Here is a 20,707-nt window from a genome sequence, read left to right on the forward strand (position 1 = left end):
CAATCAATAAGGTAACTAAAAACTGTTATGGGAATTCTACTCCCTTTTTTGGAGAAATCTCTATATTGCTTTTCACAGAGGTTAACTAGACAACATTTCTCCCAACAGTGGATGAGAATTCCTTTCGCACCACAATCCTGTAAACATGGGCTATTTCCAGATTTTTTGATGTGTCATTCTCACAGGGGTGAGATGAAATCTCATTATTGTTTTGATTTGTATTTCTCTAATTATGAATGGCAATAACTACTTTTCTCTATTCCCATCGGCCATCTGTATGTCTTCTTTGGGGAAGTGTCTGTTCATCTCCTCACTACATTTATGGAAGGGGTCTTTGGATTTTTTGTTGGTAAGTTTAGTGAGTGCCTTGAGTGGTCAGAATGAAAGAGACAGACAGAAAATGATCCAGCTCATATGTGGTACTTAAGACATACAGCAAGGTAGCAACAAAAGATCCAAAGGCAACATAATTGGGGAAATGATGCACATCATTTGGAGGTGGGGCATAAAGAAGGGCCTGGGGCTCTTTGGGGAGGGAGATGGGTACAGTGGTGATGGGTTTGGTGTTGGAATTATGTCCATGAGAAATGAGAAACCATTATTAATAATATTGAAAACCAAAAAAACTCCAAAAAGTTAAGAACCCAAATGTTATTATTTAACCTTAGATTTTCCAACTACATTATTTAAAGAAGAAGGAAAAAAAAACTATAGTGTGAAACTTCTACTGATTATAACTATAGAGTAAATCATTAAGATTCTCTCAAGAAATGGAACTCTCTAAGTTATGGAGGCCCTGTAGTTCCACTAACTGGAATGTGGTCATTTTTGACTGTCCTGTCCTAACAGACCCTCTGAGATGAATCTGGAAATGTTAAGTCCAAGTAAACAATCTAATAATCATGAGAAGTAATAGTTATTTAAGGGTAATTTGTTATAAAATCATAGAAAATTTTGCAAACTCCTGTATTACATAACCAAACACCTCTATTCTACTTCTGAAACTGATTTACAAAGTTACTGGTAGTTGAGTTTTAAACATATAATATTTCAACACCAATCCCACCGCTAGCGTCCACTTCTTTGAAACTACTCTTTTGATTCCATTGTCAATGTTATGCTACCTCTACATTCTTGGCCTCTCTGAGTTCTCAGTTTTGCCACCAGTTATTCAAATACAAGAATTTAATTTAGAATGAACTGTTCTTAAAAACCATATAGGGGGTTGGGGATGTAGCTCAGTGGTAAAGCACATAACTCTGCATGTGTCAGGTTAGGCTTGGGTATGATACCCAACACTTCACTGTATCACCGTCATCCCATTGTTTGGCGATTTACTTGAGCGGGCACCAGTAACGTCTCTATTATACTCAGCCCTGAGATTTTAGCAGCCTCTCCTGACTCGTCTTTCCCAACGACTGGAGGCTCTTTCAGGGTCAGGGAAATGAGACCTATCGTTACTGTTTTTGGCATGTCAAATACACTACGGTAGCTTGCCAGATTCTGCTGTGCAGGTGGGATACTCTCACTAGCTTGCCAGGCTCTCCGAGAAGTATGTATATATCTTTTACTGTATTTGGGATATGAATACGCCATGGGGAGCTTGCCAGGCTCTCCCGTGCAGGTAATAGACTCTGTGTAGCTTATCAGGTTCTCCAAGAGGGAGAACAAGGCTACTAGATGTCAAGGCTACTCTCCACACGTTTGGACGAGTCTCACGCATGAAGGAACCGGCAAAGGAACCCAGGTGTGCAGGACCTGGGGCCCAGATCTCCAAGGCTGCTCGGATCGGGACTGGGCTTCTTCCACCCAGATTGCCCATTTTCTAATACCTAGGTAGTCACACCCAGAAACAGCCCCCGGTGCCGTGTAATCCATCAATGGCCAACATCCAGAAACTCTAAAACCAAGCTCCCAGAAGTGAGCGATGTAGAGTCTCTTGCCCCTCCACCCCCCACACACACCCGGGTCTGGCTGCCTTCACTGGGGCCCCGTGGAAGGGATTGATAAAGGAAAAAAATTCATAAACATAGCAGCCCACAAAAATATACATACAAATAAAGCAAGTCTCATGTGGTTGGAATGTGTACATGAAAGAAATGCTGCTGGAGCCGGAGCCAACATTCCTCCAGACGGATAGGGAATTCCTGAAAATTCCCCATCCATCCTGCCAAGTCTGTGTGGGTCATACAAGGACTATGCACCTCAGAACTTTGCAATTCAAACTGGAGTGATCTGGGGCTACAGGGATAGTACAGTGGGTACGGTATCTGCCCTGCACATGGCCAACTGGGATTGATCCCTGGCATTCCATATGTCACCCAAGGTTGCCAAGAATGACTCAAGCACATAGCCAGAAGAAAGCCCTAAGCACTGATAGGTGTGACCCAAAAGCCACTCCACCATCCCCCAACCAAAAAAAAAAAACAAACCTAAAATCTTGAAATAAAGATATTAGGATCCTTTTGCTAGACCTAACTAAGGCAGGCAAAGACCAAATAATCTGGAGTCAAATATCTGGGAATTGCTTCCCACAAAGAAACCATAACTCTAAAGAGATAAATCTATAAATCAGTTCGAGAAGAGGTGTTCTTTTAAATTTTTTTTAATTTGGGAGGTTTTTTCCTTTCCTTCCTTCTTTTTTTTTCTTTTTTAAAATCTTTGGGATATTCCCAGCTCTTCTCAGGACTTATTCTGGCTCTGTGCTCAGGCGTCACTCCTGGTGGAGTTTGAGGGACTGAAGTCAACAAACATGCAAGGCAAGAACCTTATCTGCTATACCATCTCTCAGCCCAAGAAACAAGAGCCTTTGAGAAGTAGAATCCAGGGGCAATAGAGATAGTACAGTGGATAAGGTAGTTTGCCCTGCATGCAGCCAACCTAGGTTTAATCCCCTACCCAACATTTGCAAAAAAAAAAAAAAAAAAAAAAACCCACAAAACCCCAAATAAACCTTTAATGAGCCCTACATTCAGGGTGTGCATGTGTGTGTGTGGGAGAGCATGCAGTAAATTCCATACTTGTGTTCCAATAGGGCAATTTGTCACTGTAGAAACAGCTAGATAGAACTTCTATCTAGTTTACAACCTTATTTTCTATTTAATGATTCCTTATAATTGTTTTTCTGCTACCAATTCAGCATTCTTACTAATTATTATTATTTGTTTGTTTGTTTTTGGGTCACACCTCGCAGTGCTCAGGGGACCACATGGAGTGCTAGGGATTGTTTGGACTGTTTCTGTATTCTGGCTATTGCACTTAAGGACTGCAATGAACACTTTTATGGACATACTTTTCAAATTAACGTTTGTTATGTCTTGGGGGTAAGTGCCAAGAAATGAAATTGTTGGGTCATGTGGAAATTTGAAAATTCTAAATTTTTTGAGAAGACTCTATACCGTTTCCCATAGAAGATAAGGCAGATCAGTGTCCTTCAACCACTGGTCTGCTGGTATAAAAAGGTTGAAAACCACTAAACTGCCTTGCTTATAACTGCTGGGCCATGAATTGGTATGCCAGATCTCTCTCAAGTGTAAACAGACTAAAGTACACTATGCTAGAAGACATTCCCACAAACTGTGAATGATGCCTTTTTTTCTATTGTATGCCCTCCAACATTGGTGGTTTCCAGTTTTTTTGATATACTCCACCCTCAGAGGTGCTATTTCTATTGTTCTGATTTTTATTTCCCTGATGGTAAGTGACCATGAACACTTTTTCACAAGCCTACTCTCTGTCCTTCGATCTTCTTTGAGGAAGCATCTATTCACCTTCTTTCCCCATTCTTTGCTGGGGTTATTGGTTTTTGTGCTATTAGACTTTGTGAATGTTTTATACATCCTGGTTATTAGCCCTTTACTTGATGAATGGTGGGTAAATATTTTTGCCTGTTCAGTATGGTGTCTTTTAAATTTCAGCCTGAGTGTTCTTTGCCATACACAATTTTTTAGTTTGATATATACCAATGTATTTCTACTTTTCTTTGACAATGGAATCAAGTCACTGGAGGTTCATATCCTGGAGAGTTCTGCTATAATTCCTATTATTTTATCAATTTTAGCCTAATCTATTTTGAATTAACTATTACGTATGGTGTGACAAAGATCATTTCATTTTTTGCATGTGGCTATCCAGTTTCCCCAAATCATCTGTTGATGAGGCTTTCCTTGCTCTACACTTCATGCTCCCAGTTCCTCTGTCACAAATTAACTGTTCATTTACCTGAGGATTTCTCTCTGAACTCCTAATTCTATTTGATTGATCTGAGAGTCTGCCTTTATTTCAGTACCACACAATTTTGATTGCTGAAGATTCTAGGAAATGTGGTATTTTCCATCCTTTGTCACCCCAACTGCAGGATAGTGTTAGCTATTTAGGGAGGTTTATGATTGTATAAAAAAATTCAGTGAATCTTGACTGTACAGAGATAAGAAATATATGGTAATAAGGTCTAGGCTCTAAACTGGTAAGATTATGAAGAAAGTAATTACTGAAATTAAAAAATTCCTTTAGTCTCACTAGAACAGACTATCCATAAAATGTCTGTTGTTACGGAAAATGTACCTGTGCTGTTTACTCTAATTTTTTCCCTAAAGTTATATACATATAGGAAGAGGAAAGACAACCAAACTTCAGCAATAATTATTAATAATTTTATTTGGCTAACATCTAGCATATTAACTTTACTAGAAGGAAACATATTTAGTCTTTTATTTTGTAGATGCGGAAACTGAGGCCTTACAAAATTAAGTAAGTTAGAGAGATCACTTAGCTTAATCAATAGTAACTTTTTTTCCTTGTCATGTTGGGGGATCAAACCCAGGCTTCACACCATAGTAATCCACACACTAAAATCCCAGTTGAATAGTTTTTACATCTTCAACTTATATGTAAGAATTACAAAAACAAAAATAAAAAGAAAAAACAACCCAAGTCACCTCAATCCAGTTTGTAAGCCAGTAACACTCTGGATCTGTGTTTTCCACTGTGAAGAGAACATTTCCTCTGGGAATGACAGAACCCTCAGGAACAGCTTTTACTTCTATTGGAAGATGTCCATCATATTTCTGGTAAGAGACAATAATAAATGTATCATTCAACCAACTTTCTATTTAATAAGGTTCTTTACAATTTACACAAGTTATATTTACTGTCAAAGAAACTTTCGATTATAGACACAAATTGCTAGTAATTTTGTCAGAACACCCTTTTCGGGGATAGGAGCGTAGTATGGAAGATAGGGACTTGCTTTTCATGTGGCCACTTAGGTTTGATCCCTGGTACCCCATATGGTCCCCAGAGGAGTAAGCCCTGAGCACCACCGGGTGTGCCCCAACCCCTGTCAAAACAAACAAACAAATAAAAATAAAAACCACCTCCTCCTGAAATATAAATGATTAACAGTTTAGGTGTGCACTAGTATTAATTTTTAAATTGTATGCCCTCAAAGCGTTTCTGTTAATATTTATTATAAGATACAAGTATTTTTAAACTGATGCAAACAAAAATGTTTCTTAAATTTATTCAAAATAAAAGTATCCCAACATATTCCAAAAGTATTAAAAGATTATTCCTTTTCTTCTGGGCAGGTCACTTTCTCTTTTAGGGGCAGGAGTGGAGGGAGGAGAGCTGCCCAAAGAGCCAGGGGACTCCACTAGTAAATCTTGGCCACCAGAAAGACTATTCAGTGCAAGCAACTAAGGATATGATGGTGGCCTGGCCTGTGGTGTCAGGTATTTAATGGGCCACACCTGGTGGTGTTTGGGGGCCTACAGCAATACTTGGGAGCAGGGTATCTGTGTGGTGCCAGGAACTGAACACAGATTGGGTGTATGGCTAACACGCACCCTGACAACTATCTCTGAGGCCTTAATCAGGTCATTTTCATAAAGAAAAGGCTAAGAATAAAAGACAAATTAAGGAACTACTTAAAAAAAAGAAAAGCAAACACACATAATAGAAAAGGAAAGAAAAGGTCCTTGTCAGTAGAAGAAACTTTAATAGGTTTCTAATAGGTTTTCTCCTTATTCTGGTAGAAGTGAAACCAATCATTTTGGTAATGGAAAGACCAATCACTGCATTTTAGAGCTTTGGCAATCAATAGCCAACTTCAACAATTATCTTCAAAGTCAAAGGGAGAATGTATTTGTACATGATAAGTTAATAGATATTTACATAATTCATCCCCTTTAGGTCTCAGAGTCTGTGTGTAAAATGGGTAAGATAAAACTATAGATCGATACCCCATGAATACCTGAGTCTCCGAACATATAAATCGAAGATTACCCCATCTATGGAAATTATACTAATAAGCATTCTACCTTCTTATCTATTATCCTCACGACAAACAAAACAAGGTGAAGTGCAGGAGTTAGCCAACTGATATTATTAACCTTACTTAAATAGGAAAATTTTAGCACAAACTTTAATTAAAAGACCCACAAGGGGTGGGTGTGGTGGGAAGGATACTGGAAACATTGGTGGGGGAGAATGGGCACTGGTGGAGGGATGTAAACCAAATGCAAACATGAAAGTTCATTAAGTTTGTAACTGTACTTCATGGTGATTCATTAATAAAAAAAAAAGAGGGAAAAAAAAGAATTTAGACGATTCACACCAAATACAAAATTAAAATATATCACAGACCGATAAAAAATAAATAAATAAATATAAAAATAAAAGACCCGTAAGTTCCAAACAGCAAAGCAGTATTACAATAAAAGCACAATATTGTACTTCTAATAATTTACTATTTGAAAGTACACAATGAAATTGTTTTGCATATAGGGGCTACTCTTAATGGTACTTAGGGATCAGTCCTGGTGGTTCTTGGGGATTGAACCAAGACTGCCTTCATGCAAAGAAAACATCTTAACTCCAGTATTATCTCTCTGGTCTCCTATATTGCATGTTTTTAAAGACATAAATTTACACTTAACATCACAAGGATGCCAACAGATCAACAGGTCCCATCCTGATCTATCTTCATAATAAAAGAAAACCACCAGAGGAAATATTTCTGATAACTCCACTGTCATGCTTCTAGATGCCAAAAACTTTAAGCAATGGAGCTAAAAATGCTAGACATGATTATTACAGTACCTCAAATAATAAGATGAGTTTTATTTACCTGTAACAAACCATTCTAAATTGTAAAGGAAATTCCCCAGAATTATTAGGTAGTGATTAAATAAATTCACACCATCTATTAAATTACTTTTATGAAAAGTGCTATTATTTTAAATTCACTAATATTTTAACAATTATGTACATCAATAAATACTAAATGCTTATGATTTGCCAACAGGAAAAAAATTACTAGGGATCAGAGTAATAGTACATTGGGTAGAGCTTTTGTCTTACACACGGCCAACTTAAGTTTGATCACTAGCACACCATGCGGTCCCTCAAGGTCACACACCTTAAGCACTGCTGGGTGTGCCCAGAAGATAAAACAAAACATAATTAAATACTATCCTTTTTAATAAGAATGTCTAAAACTGCCATTATATTCTGGTCATAAACAAACAAAGAGTTATAAGTACAGTTCTATTCAAACACTTTTGAAATTCTGAACTAAAAGCAAACCAAAGTAAATCAATCACGTTTTACCTCAAGAATGTAGTTCCATCCCTTTTCATTAAAGACATCATCTTGAAAATGTTCTTTGTACACCTCTTTGGCTTCCTGGATCTTCTCTTTGGTCACTACTTTACCTACAAGGATAAACAGCTCCTGTTTACATCTCCATAGGCATACATTGTCATCATAGAATTAGAACTTTAGTTATTTCACTGTTGTACAGAATAGGAAAAAATATCAACCTCAGGAAATTAAGCAATTCACCCAATTCACCCAAAGTCCACAGCAGAGCCAAGAGAAAAACTTACAGTTCCAATCACTGTAAGCCTAAGTGATAAATTCTTAAAAAAAATTTTTTTTTTATTCAAGGAATTGTGGAATTTATAATACCATTAATGGCAGGGTTTCCAGGACAGGCTGTTTTAGCATCACACCCTTCATTAGAATGTCCACTTCCACCACTATCTCAGTGTCCCTATACTCAACTTTCTGCCCATTGCGGTAAGCTCAGTTGTGAACATGAGTTTTGCTGCCTTTGGCCATTTGTTATTCCCTTGCTATGTAAATTCTTATATGTAACCATGGTCCCCCAAGCTGGGAGTAGCCCCTACTAGATCTTCTGTGGCTTAAAAAAAATTTTTTTTTCTAAAGTTGAAAAACAAAAGCAAATGTGCAGTTGAAAAAAATTATTCTATGTATACAGTATTAATGAACATTTTAGAAGATATATTTCTATCTTTATAGATTTAAATACTCTTCAAATTTAGGAGTAATCACTTAGAAAGTCAAATGGCTTCTCGCTTTACTCAGAAAATATGTCTTTGGGACTGAATAATTCAGTAATTTTTCCAAATACTAATTTTAGCTCTTCAAGTACACTTTGTGAATCAGTAAAATGAAGATAATAGAAATAGAATATATGCTTATGGTTTTTGAGGGGTAAATGAGTTAAGACAGAGATATGGACTGACAATAGGCAGTCACTACATTTTATTCTAATTTTGTATGTATTTGGGAGCCATACAAGCAGTGCTCATGGGATCATATCAAGCCAGGGACCGAATCTAGACCTCCCTCATACAAAGCACGCCTTTGGAGGTATCTCTTCAGCCTCTCTATTTTAAATGTAAATAAAAATAAATGATATTTTACAAAGATTTTAAACAGTGAAACTGAAATCTTTGACACCTTTAGATAAACTCACTAGTAAACTCATTTAAATCCATATGTCCAACAACAGATAGATGAATAAAGAAAGTTGTGGTATACATATATAATTGAATATTCCTCATCTATAAGAAAAGATGAAATCTTGAACTGAAGGTTATCAGGTCAAGTGAATCAAGTCAGAGGAAGGAGAACTACAGAATGAGCTCACTCATCTGTGGTACATACTGAACAACAGAACAAGGGGATAGACAGTACTGAATGATGACCTTGACCATGAACTACAAAAGTGAAATCAGCAAGCAAATGGTGGGATGGGAAAAAGAGGGGAGAAAGAAGTAAGACTAGAAGTGGTGTAAGGGCAGTTGGCGGAGGGTCTTGAGTGCTCTGAGTGGTAGTGAAAGTGTAGTAACTTTGTACATCAAAACAATTAACATTGGGGGCTGGATCGATAGCACAGCGGGTAGGGTGTTTGCCTTGCACACGGCCAACCCGGGTTCGAATCCCAGCATCCCATATGTCCCCTGAGCACTACCAGTGGTAATTCCTGAGTGCAGAGCCAGGAGTAACCCCTGTGCATCGCCAGGTGTGACCCAAAAAGAAAAAAAAAAAAATTAACATTAACACTATTATAACCATGCTAAACTACAATGAATCACTGTCTCACTGTCATCAATTTGCTTGAGCAGGCAATAAATAAAATGCCTGGGTAAGTTTTGCTTGTGTGTACACAGTAGTACTTGTGATATCTAAGTAGGTTTCCAATTGTTTCTGAAATGATTATCTCATTTCTCAGTCAACTCAATTTATATTAACTGTTTTTTTTTATTTTTGTGTTTTTATTCTGCACTGGGGGGTCAAAGAAATAGTACAGTGGGTAAGGCACTTGCTTTATACAAAACTGACCAGAGTTCAATCACCAGCCTCACATATGGTTCCCCGAGCACTGCCAGGAGTTATCCCTGAGCAACGCTAAGTATGGCCCAAACAACAGCAAAAAACCCATAGTTGAAAACTTCCTAGATGCATAAAATATTGAGAATTGTTTCTTCCCTATCAACCTCATTGCAAAATAGCCTAGAAACAGACTTTGAAACAATGAATCACAGAAATTATTTTGGGAATTTTTCTGCTTTAAAATAAATCTGAGGGTTAACTCCACAGTTATTAAGTAATGTTCAAAACAGGCCTTCAAGGTAAAACTGGAATAAAAGTAATCTAATTATAATTGTAACCATAATTTAAAATGACTCCTCATATCAATTAATCCCTTTTATTTCATAAGCAAACTAGATTAGCTTCAGAAAACGAACTATTCTACACTTACCCCCAAACTTATTTTAGAACATTAAACACGGATATTAAGTTACAAGATTTAATATATGAACATATTTTAAAAATTTACTAGATTTTCACAAATTCTAAGACTAGAAAATATTTGAATATCAAGACCAGACTACTCCAAACATTGCTTCAATCAACAGAATATAAAAGTAGTGTTTTAACTGTACTATGAAAAATAGTACCTTTTAAGTACTTATTAAGAATGTACTGCAATCCATAAAATACTGTTTCCTCATATTTCACCTTCCTTATTTTGGAATTTTCTGTCTTCTTCTCACGGCATTCAAAGTAAGAATAAACTTTGCTTGTGTTGGGTGGATATTGTTTATAGTGAGTAACCTATATGAGAGATAAAACACTTGAGTTAAAAAGTATAAGAGATTATAAATCAGAAAGAAAAGGACTTAAAATGATCTAAAATCAGAGAAACTTTATTTTTCATTTGTGATTAATGGATTTTTTTTTCTGGCTTTAAGAAATATACTAATGGGGCTGGAGAAATAATATAGCAGGTATGGCCTTACCTTGCATGCAGCTGACCCAACTCCTAGCAGGACTCGGGAGACAGAAACTGAGTTGGCCAACGGCACACTCAAGGCAAGCACCCTACCAGCTTTACTATCACTCTAGCCCATTAGGAAGATACGTTTAATAGGTCAGTATCTTGAATTCAAAATCATGGGAGAGTACTAAATTTTATAAGTAGACTGAATGTAATGAAGTACAAGGTGGACATATGAAATAAAAGTACAAAGAATCTCATTTGGTCTTCGGCAATAGTCTAATTCAGAGCAAGACAGAAGTTGCTTGGGAGGCATGTACATGATATAAGAGAATAAGGTGAAAGTAAAATTTGGTCTAATAACTATCTAAATATGGCAAGTTTGCTAAGTCAGGAGAGCCAATGATATCCACTGACTATTTCTTCACTGATAGGAGGTGCTGACAATGATCCCCTTTGTTCTTCACAGTGATAGCATAGAAACTTGGATCAAAGAAACAGCAGCTAGAAGGTATAATAAAACTGTTTCCTAATAATTAATTTTCTCTAATAACCTCTGAATTTATGGAAAATAAATACCAATACAATGAAAGAGGAAATCTTTATGATTTTATAAACATGAAAACTTACCAGATTTACTTTTCATGGTTTTAGCTAAGTCACTATTGAAAAATTTGTGCTTTTGTTTTAAGTAAACGTAAGTGCTCATTGTAATATGACTATAGTCTATATATAGTAAAAACTCTTGAGTTTAAATTACGTTTTCTCTCCAGTGAAATCAACTTGTGACATTATAAAAATAGAACTTTTTTTTTAATTGAATCACCATGAGATATAGTTACAAAGTTTTCATGTTTGAGTTTTGGTCATACAATGATCGAACACCCATCCCTCCATCAACGCATATTTTCCACCACCAATGTCTCCAGTATCCCTTCCCCCCTTTCCCATCCTTCCCCCTGTCTCTATGGCAGACATTTCCCCCTCATACTCTCTACTTTTGGGCATTATGGATGGTTTGCAATATAGATACTAAGAGGCTATCATGTTTGATCACATTCTTTCTCCATTCCGAACATATCTCTGATTCCAAACGATTTCTCCAAGTATCACCGACTTAGTGATCCCTACTCTATTTCAGCTGCCTTCTTCCCCAGCTCATGAGACAGGCTTCCAACTATGGAGCAGTCTTCCTGGCCCTTGTGTCTACTGTCCTTGGGTGTCAGTCTCATATTATGTTATTTTATATTCCACAAATGAGTGCAGGCCTTCTATGTATGTCCCTCTCTTTCTGACTCATTTCACTTAGCATGATATTCTCCATGACCATCCAGTTATAAGCAAATTTCATAACTTCATCTTTTCTAACAGCTGCGTAGTATTCCAACGTGTAGATGTACCAAAATTTCTTTAACCAGTCATCTGTTCTTGGGCACTTGGGTTGTTTCCACATTCGAGCTATTGTGAACAGTGCTGCAATGAACATACAGGTGAAGATGTCATTTCTATGTGCTAAAAATAGCACTCTTTGCTGTTTTAAAACTTTGGATGTGAATCATATTAAAAGTATGATAGTCTATGTCAGAGTTGAAGCTTTCTATTTTACTTCTAAACAAGAGGTATCCATATCAAAAAGTATAAGGAGGCTTTATTAAGCCCTAGAAGTTCATGTTAGGTTTTTTTTACTTTTGGCTTTTATCTGCAGTTCTTTGATAACACGGGAACTGATATCACTGTAAGTTTAAGAAAATGTAAGAGAGGATGAGCACAGCCCTGGCATGTACAAGGCCCCAGATTCAATTCTTGGCACTACATGGTTCCCTGGGTACTGCTGGGTATAGCCCTGGTAGCCCCTGAATACTCTTAAAATCTGGCCCCTGCAATCCCCTGCACTGCTGAACCTGAGCAATACTGCCATCTATAGGGCCTGATCATTAGGACCAACACCACTGGACCAGTATCATCAAGGGTGACCCAGAGGATCTGCAGCATGCTGGGGAGGACCCCACCAAAATACATTTGAGAGCTAAATAAAATAGCTAATACAAAATCTAGAACAAATTCAAATTCATTAGCCAATTCACTAAAGTGTAAAAACAATACAAGTACATATGATATAATTATTTCAACTATTTAAAAAACTGATTAGAAAATTATCATTTCCTAAAAACACATCCAACATGTAAAAATGAGAAAAAAAAAGTTCAGCTTACAATCTAAATCAACTACATCTCCTTTAATGGAAAGAGTTGTGAGACAGGAAAAATTTATCTGTGATGAAATAAAATTTGAATGTTTCGATGTCCTTATAAAATTTTTAAAACTCAGATTTGTAGTTGTAACTCTCAAGTTATTCTGATCATCCCTATCAGTTCAGAACCTTAAAGGCACACCTTTATAAATCCATTTTCTTTACCAAATGGAAATAGAAATAGCTCAGAGTTCCGCAGTGCATGCTTTCTTTGTATGTGGGAGCACAACTGCGAGACCTGTCTGTATAAAAAGACTGAAAACCTGAAAACAACTTGTGTTGGCAAAGGTATAAAGAAAAAGGAACTGTCATTTTGTGTACACCAATATACCATAAAGCGTAATTTGGCGTATTCGCTATGGAAAACACAGGATGGAGATTCTTCAAAAAATACATAGGGACTGGAGTGATAGTACAGTGGGAAAAGCTTGCCTTGCACAGAGACAACCCAGGTTCAATCCCAGTCATGCCATATGGTCCAGTGAGCCTGCTAGAAGTAATTCCTGAGTGCAGAGTCAGGAGTAACCCCTGAGCACTACTGGGTGTGGCCCAAACCCCTCCCAAAAATGAATAAAAAATAAATTTAAAAAACATAATAGAAATACCATATAACCTAGCAGTTCTACGCCTATTTATCTAAAGAATATGAAAACATTACTTCAGAAAGATACAGTACAATGACTTCATAGCAGCATTATTCAAAATAACCAAAATCTAAATGTCCATCCACGGATGATTGGATAAAGAATCTGTAGTACAGATTCAGTGTACACTGTAGTACACTCTGTGGACTACAACTCAGCTATGAATAAAAGATGAAACGGCACTGTTTGCCAAAACTTAGAAACAAAATGAGGTTGTTATGCTAAGAAAAATGAACCAAAGTCGAAAACAATTACCAAATGATTTCTAATTTGTGAAACATAAAAAAAAGCAAACTAACAATCAAAAAATAGTCTTTAGGGAAAATGTAGCAGTTACTGAAGGGGAAGAAAAAGTGAGAGGAGAAGAAAGGAGAATTGATCAAACTGATAGTGAAAATGGAGGCAGGTTTACTAAAGCATACAGACATATCACAGTGTGAAAAAATACTGCCAAATTGCATGTAGTATTGCAAATTAATGGCAAATCAAAATTGTTTTTATTGAAAAATAAATAAAGGTGATAGGAACGCTTCTCTGGTAACAGGAGCAAAGTTTAAATGAGAAGTACATGAAAAATATCTGGACCTGAAAACATAGCAGAACAAAGGCTGAGTTTAAAGAATGGCTGGAGTGGGTGAGTGTAGGTACATAATAAGGTCAAGTAAAGAGACAGGAACAAGATCACATAAAACTCCCCCCCCCCCAAGTTTTTTTGGGAGTCACACTCATTGATGCTCAGGGGGTTTACCCTTGGCTCTGTATCAGGAATTACTCCCAGTGGTACTTGGGGGACTATATGGAAAGTCGGGGATAAAACCGGGTCAGCAGCGTGCAAGGCAAACACCCTACCCTCTGTACTATCACTCCGGCCCTAAGATGACATAAAGCTTATAGACTACAATAGAAACTTGGATTTTATGTCTACTTTAGTGGGAAGTGAACACTAAGCATGAGTGAATATGCTCTAATTCACACATTACTAGACTTAGCCTGGTAGTGAGGCAGAAAAAGCACAGATTGGAGTAGGAGCATTACTGCCAAAGTAAAAGTTAGGTAAAAGTACTGACTCAGTATTTTTAGAGGTAAATGAGAATCAGACTGCTAGATGAGACTGCAGGAAAGTGAGGGAATAAAATAAATGTAACGATGTCTCCTATATTTTTGGAATGAATGAGTGGGTGAATAACTGCCATTTATTGAGATGGAGAAGGTTGTGAAAGGACTATGTAGGGATACCATCAGTTCAGTTTAAGTAACACTAACAAATATCTTCACAGCATTTAAAATTAAACTACAAACAGAAGCTCTAAAACTGTGTTAACTTTTCTTTTTCTTGAGCACTGCTCTGATTTTTATGTTCATAAACAATGATTCTACAGTAAAAGCCAAGCAATACACAAGATGAAGAAAAAATAGCAAATTTCATTTCAGAGTTAAGATTGACCAAGGATTTAATATCCTTGGTCAATCTTAACTCTGAAAATGTTCATTTCACAGGGCCGGAAGAGACAGACCCCAAAACTGAGCCCAAGCTTTGTATGCAGGAGGTCTGGGCTTTGATTCTGAGTATCCTATGGTCCCTTCAAATACTGTCAGAAGTGATCCCAGAGCACAGAGCTAGGAGAAGGCACCAACACTACTGGGCATGCCTCCCAAACAAAATTACTAAAATGGCAAGATTTTTCTTAGCTCAGAGAACACTGGCAGTCATAGGGATATGTGGTAAAGAACAAAGGCACATAGGGGAAAAAAGCTCTCCTAACTTAGAACTTAATTTCACACTTATATAATGGAATTACTTCACAAAACTATACTTTTCCTAACTATAACCCCAAAGCCAGAGCAGGCAGGGTGCCTGCCTTGCACGCTGCTAACTTAAGTTCAACCCTGGCACTCCATATGGTCCCCTGGGCATCATCAGACATGATCCCTGAGAACAGAGCCAGGAGTAAGCCCTGAGCACTGCTGGGTATAATCCCAAAACAAACAAACAAACAAACAAACAAACAAACAAACAAACCCTATAATCCCCAAGTAAATAATCCTTGTAATAATTATGACAGTTAAGAGGGACAGTGCCTGAAGCTAAGCAGTAAAGTATCAGCTTTGCACAGGAAAGGTCCTAGGCTGGATCTCTGGCACTACCAGAAAATAAGAAATAAAGAGAAAATTAGTTTTTCTACTGAGTTTCTTTAGATTTCCCCTCCGGCTGATGCGATGTCTAAAAAGTTTTCCTCCCACAATAGGACCTTATACACAAAGTACTACTAACATATTTTTCCACTTATAATTTTATACTTAACTGCTAAGAAATAATCACAAGTCAACTTTTAAAAAATACCAAGTGTATCCTAGAGCACATGGAGTAACGTGGTCACAGAGTGAGCTACCTTTTCTATGTAATATTTAAACTCAAGAGAGTATTCACTTAGTCTTATATTGGCCAACTTTTGACTTCTTCAAAGCTGAAGTGCTACAAACAGCAAAAAATCACAACATACTTTCTTCCTTTCTGTATTATTTAAGACAATACTCATTACCATTTGTCTCTAAAAGAATCTTTATAGTCTTAAATTCTATTATAGTGGGCAGGGAAGAAAATATCCCTTAAACTTCCTGGCACTGAATTCTGGACATCCTGAACAACCTGAGCCTTTTTTGTACTTTGTTTTGCAAGGTATTAAATAGTTCTTACAAAAGTAATCTTACTATGAAGTATACTCATGATTTACACAAAAAATCTTATCAACTTGCTCAAATCTTTTCTATAATTTAGAATGTTACTGGAAAAAAAGCACCTAAAAATACACTAGATTCCAAACTGCAGTAGGACCTTACCTACTCAATCCCATTAGGCTCAGTCCTAATATAAAACAGTACTTAAGTGCTCATTCAGAAATAGAGAGGAGAGATTATGAAAATTTTCCTCTCTGTCCTTTTATTTGTAATAAACATACCTTAGGTGGATTAAAAACAACACATTAACTTATTTTCTCAGTTCTTTATTATTTATAGTAAGGGATGAGAATATACAAATGCGTATGTAATAGTTTAAATGCTTCTCTTTTAGCTCAAATAGTCCAGCACTCTCTTTAGAAGATATAAGAAAACCCCTCCACATGTATTTTGGTGCTTGGATTACTATTCTGTCCATGTGAGAAACTGTTTTGTAGTTCTTAAGCAACCAATTATCCTTCCTTCAGATTTAGAGAGAAGAAATTAGCAATGTTGCTTCTTCTATGAATACCTCTAAAGCCACTAGTTACTGACATTAACTGGTCAACAGTAAGTACTGGCAAGGAAGAATATGTAATATTCTCCTTAATTGAAAAAAAAATCATTACTTCCAATTTTTAACTTCAGGATTATTACTTCTATCTTTTTCATTGGGGACAAAAAAGCAGAAGTAGAATACAGACTATAAAGACCATTAAAAATTAATGAATCTGAAAGATGAAAATGTGAATATGGAACACAAACCTACTTTACTGTATTTGCTATAAATCACTGGCATAAAACATAACCTTATTTTATTTTCCTGAAGGTATTTTAAGGGGGAAGAGCAAGACACTAGATCATAATCTTCACAATAAGGTTTCGTATCAGAAAGGGACCATAAAATACAAGGACAGGAATAAATGTTTTTATTAACACAATGCAAATTCTATTAGTGGAGTCTTAAGTATGCCTTATCAGGAGAAGAAGGGGGAAAAAAAGGCTTTGTTTTGGGGTTACACCTGGAGCTGCTCAGGGCTTACTCCTGAATCTGAGCTCAGGGGTCAGTCCTGGTGATGCTCCGGGGAGACTATCTGGAATGCAGATGATGGAACCCTGCCCTGCCCTGCCCTGCTGTACTATCACTCCAGCCCCCAAATGAGAACATTTTAAAGTAACTCATTCATAGCTGTGCTAGTAGTATCCTCCTGAAAACAATGCCAAAACAACTTTACATTGGCTGGAGATAGATAATACAGGGATTAAGATGCTTACATGCAGCCTACCAGGGTTCTATTACCCACCTACCACACATGGTCCCCCAGCAGAGCCAGAAGCCCCAAGCACGCAAGCTGTTGTTCTCCGACAAAAGACAACTTTACATTACTCACGTATAATGGCTTGGGGAGATAAAACCTAATAGAACATGTGCTATATATATATATATACACATATATATATATTTTAAATCAGCTTCTGTTTACATTTCTCACTCGTAATTCAATCCTAAATTTATACATAAAAATATTAAAACTATTCTAAAGGTTTAAAGGAAAATAAAACCCCCACAAAACTATGAATACGACCTAAAATCACTGTTAAAGATCCCTGCGACACTGAATGACTTCAAAGAACAGAAGAGAAGTTTTAGGGTCAGGTAAACAAATACTCGATCATGCTATGATCTTGTATACCAACAGTCTAACTTCGAAATTCAACTAAGAAAGACCACTGGGCAATACTTGGTTCTACTTTAAATAAAAACCCATCAAAATTATAAAGAGAAAATTAAGTGAACATCTAAGAAGTGGACAAAAAAAAAAAAAACCCCACCTAAGTATAACGGGATTCGAGAATCCTGGATGAAACAAACAAAACGCCAGGGATTTTAAGTTCAGTGGTGGAAGGGTTTTAAATTCAGTGGTGCTGAGCTTGTGAGCATGTGCCCACCCTGAGTTTGAGCCCCACACTGCAAAACAAACAAATCACAACTAAACCCCAAAGGTGAGCCCCTGAAACCTTTACCACCATATTCCATGCTGCCCTGTTGCGCAAGTAAAAACACAGTAACAACAAACCCCCCAAATATATTTTACGCCAAGTGAAGTTTCTGGTCTAATGGGGTGCGTCTTTGCTAACAAAGTTTAGTGAACTGTAGTGGGTTTCCTTGCTCCTGGAGGAAAAACAACAACAAGGGAACGAAACATTTGCCGGAGTTTCCCCTCTTAATTCTTTGCTTTACTAACGCGCCTCCGATCAAATGAATGGGGCAGCCCCGGAGCCGAGTGTCTCAAAGAAGCCTAGGCTTGTGTGTCCTCCCTCCCTCTCTCTCTCTCCTTCCCGGTTCTGCAGCGTTAAAATAGTTCTTCAACTCATCGTGTTTCACTTTCCGTTTCCCCGAAATCCTACAGGGACCCGAAGGGGACTCAGGGCAACAACACATCACCGGCCTTTGCACCCGGGGAATAAAGGGCACGGGCGACCCGCAAGGCGCGGGGGGAGGAGGGAGCAGCAAAGGAGTTTTGGACGCAGCGCGCGTAGCAGCCAGCCCCGGGGACAGTTAGGTGTCGTCGGTGCCCGGGGACACCAGAACGGGGGACCCTCGGGCGCCGCGGGGCGCGGGGTTTGGGGGAAAGGTGGGAAGCGGGGGGGGGGGGGGGGGGGGAGGAGGGCGCGTAACCTGCTCGGTCCCCGGAGCGCGCGGCCCGGTGGTCGCTCCCGGACCAGGGGCCCCTGCACCTAACTGACCCCCCCGGGAGAAGCCCTCGGGCGAGCTCGAGCTAGCCCCCGACCCTGAGGGCGGCGCGCGCTGCTGCTGCCGCCACTGCCGAGAGGGCAGGCGGCGGGGAGCTCGGCCCGAGGGAGGGTCCAGCGGGCAGCCCGGGCAGCCCGGGGGGCCGCCGCCGCCGCCGCCGCGCCGCACGCCCCGCGCAGCCCGAGCAGCCCGGGCAGGCCCCGCCTCCCGCTGCCGCCGTCCCGGCCGTCCATCCCCGGGGCTCCACTGCGGGGCCGGCTTCACCTGCCCGCGCGCCCGCCCCCGGGGGCCCGCGCCCCCCGAGCCCCGCAGCGGCGCTCCCGTCCTCCAACGCGCCCTCCCCAACGTCACCTGCCCCCCGAGCCGCGCCACCCCCCTCGCCCGCGCGCTCGCTCTTTACCTTGTACGAGTCGGTGGCCAGGAGGATGTTGAACTCGGCTTCGGCCGCAGCGTTCATCTCGGAGGAGCGTGTGTGCGTGTGTATGTGTGGGGGCGGGTGGGGGGCCGCGCGCCGTGGGCTCGCCGGCGCGGCGCTGAGGCAGCAGGAGAAAAATGGGCTTCACCGCGCTCCGTTGCTTAAGTCACCGCCGCTCGGTCGGAGGAGGAGGAGGAGGAGGACGGAGAGGAGGGGAAAACGGAGCGGGAAGGAGGAGCCAAGGGAGGGCGGGCCCCGGAGCCCCGTGACGCGACGAGGGTAGCAAAGGTGGCGGCGGCGGCGCCTCACGCGCCCGGACTGAGGAGGCTCTGGCGGTCTCCTCACCTCGGCGCCGCGGCCCCGCCCCTCGCCCCATCACCCCCGCGGGGAACGCGAGAGGAGGGAGAAAAAGAGGGGGAGAGGAGGGGGGAAGGGGAAGTGGGCGGGGCTCCAGGCCCCGGAGGCGGGACCGCGCGTGCGCAGCTCGCAGGGGGCGGGGCGGGGGCGGACGTGAGGCACGCGCGGTCTCTCCGAGACGCCCACCCCGGGAAGCCGGTCGCCGCGGCCGGGCCGCCCCCGGCTCGTGACCCGGCCGCTCGCCGGGCTTTCATTTTCCCGCCCCGCCTGGTGCGGCGCGGGGCGGGGCGGGGCCGGGGCAGGGCCGGGGGCGTTCCCCCAGCCTCGCCACTCCTGCCGCTCGCCGGTTCGCCCGCCCCGCTGGCACCTTCCCGTGCTGCCCAGTCCTGGCCCGTTTTCTGGGCGCTCCTGAAGTCACGCCACCGGGCTGGGGGCCGAGGAGCCTCCCTCGGCCCGGTCCTCCTGCCCCACTCCCCGCCCCCCTCCCCACCTCTCTCGCGCACTCTTCAGCTCACCTTTGTGTCTGGCCTAGAATTAAGGTCGAGCCTTTGGCCCGCATCCCTCGGGTCCGTCGCTCGGATCTGCCCTCACCTCCTTCTCCTTTTACAGAGAAATCCGAAGAGGAGCGTTGAGGGACGAGGGAGGAGTGGGGGTGGGTGGGATGCGAGGGGGCCCTTTTCGCCGGCTCTCACCCGCAAACTCTACGGCTGAGCTCTCGGAGCCCTGGGGGGGCTGAGGATGGTTTTTGACTTTCCTTAGGGAGAACTGCGTCCCAAGGGCGGGGGGGGGGGGGGCTTGAATTCAGTCCGCGGATAACGAGTTGTGCAAGGCCTCATTGCGTCTTAAGATTGCTAAGAAATAGACGAGTCTTTTTTTTGGGGGGGGGATAGGGTGCGAAATCGACTTTGCTACATCGTCACACATGTTTTAACGTCACATCGTTAAAACCTTAGGAAGTGGATTTCTGGCCATCACC

At 40.6% G+C, this 20,707-nt stretch overlaps 1 protein-coding gene across 1 annotated transcript in view; it reads right to left on the minus strand.

Moving 5' to 3' along the window:
* NAMPT (nicotinamide phosphoribosyltransferase) overlaps positions 1 to 19,757 on the minus strand; it is a 36,115-nt gene extending 16,358 nt beyond the window's left edge. The window contains exons 1-4 of the mRNA XM_004602114.2: positions 19,360 to 19,757; positions 10,275 to 10,431; positions 7,612 to 7,715; positions 4,938 to 5,066 (exon numbers count right to left, since the gene is read on the minus strand). Of these exons, the coding sequence (XP_004602171.1) occupies positions 4,938 to 5,066; positions 7,612 to 7,715; positions 10,275 to 10,431; positions 19,360 to 19,416 (447 nt within the window). The 5' untranslated portion in view covers positions 19,417 to 19,757. The remainder of the gene's footprint in view (positions 1 to 4,937; positions 5,067 to 7,611; positions 7,716 to 10,274; positions 10,432 to 19,359) is intronic.
* Between the last annotated feature and the right edge of the window lie 950 nt (positions 19,758 to 20,707).

Source organism: Sorex araneus, chromosome 1, assembly GCF_027595985.1.
Source record: "Sorex araneus isolate mSorAra2 chromosome 1, mSorAra2.pri, whole genome shotgun sequence".
NCBI classification, from domain to species: domain Eukaryota; kingdom Metazoa; phylum Chordata; class Mammalia; order Eulipotyphla; family Soricidae; genus Sorex; species Sorex araneus.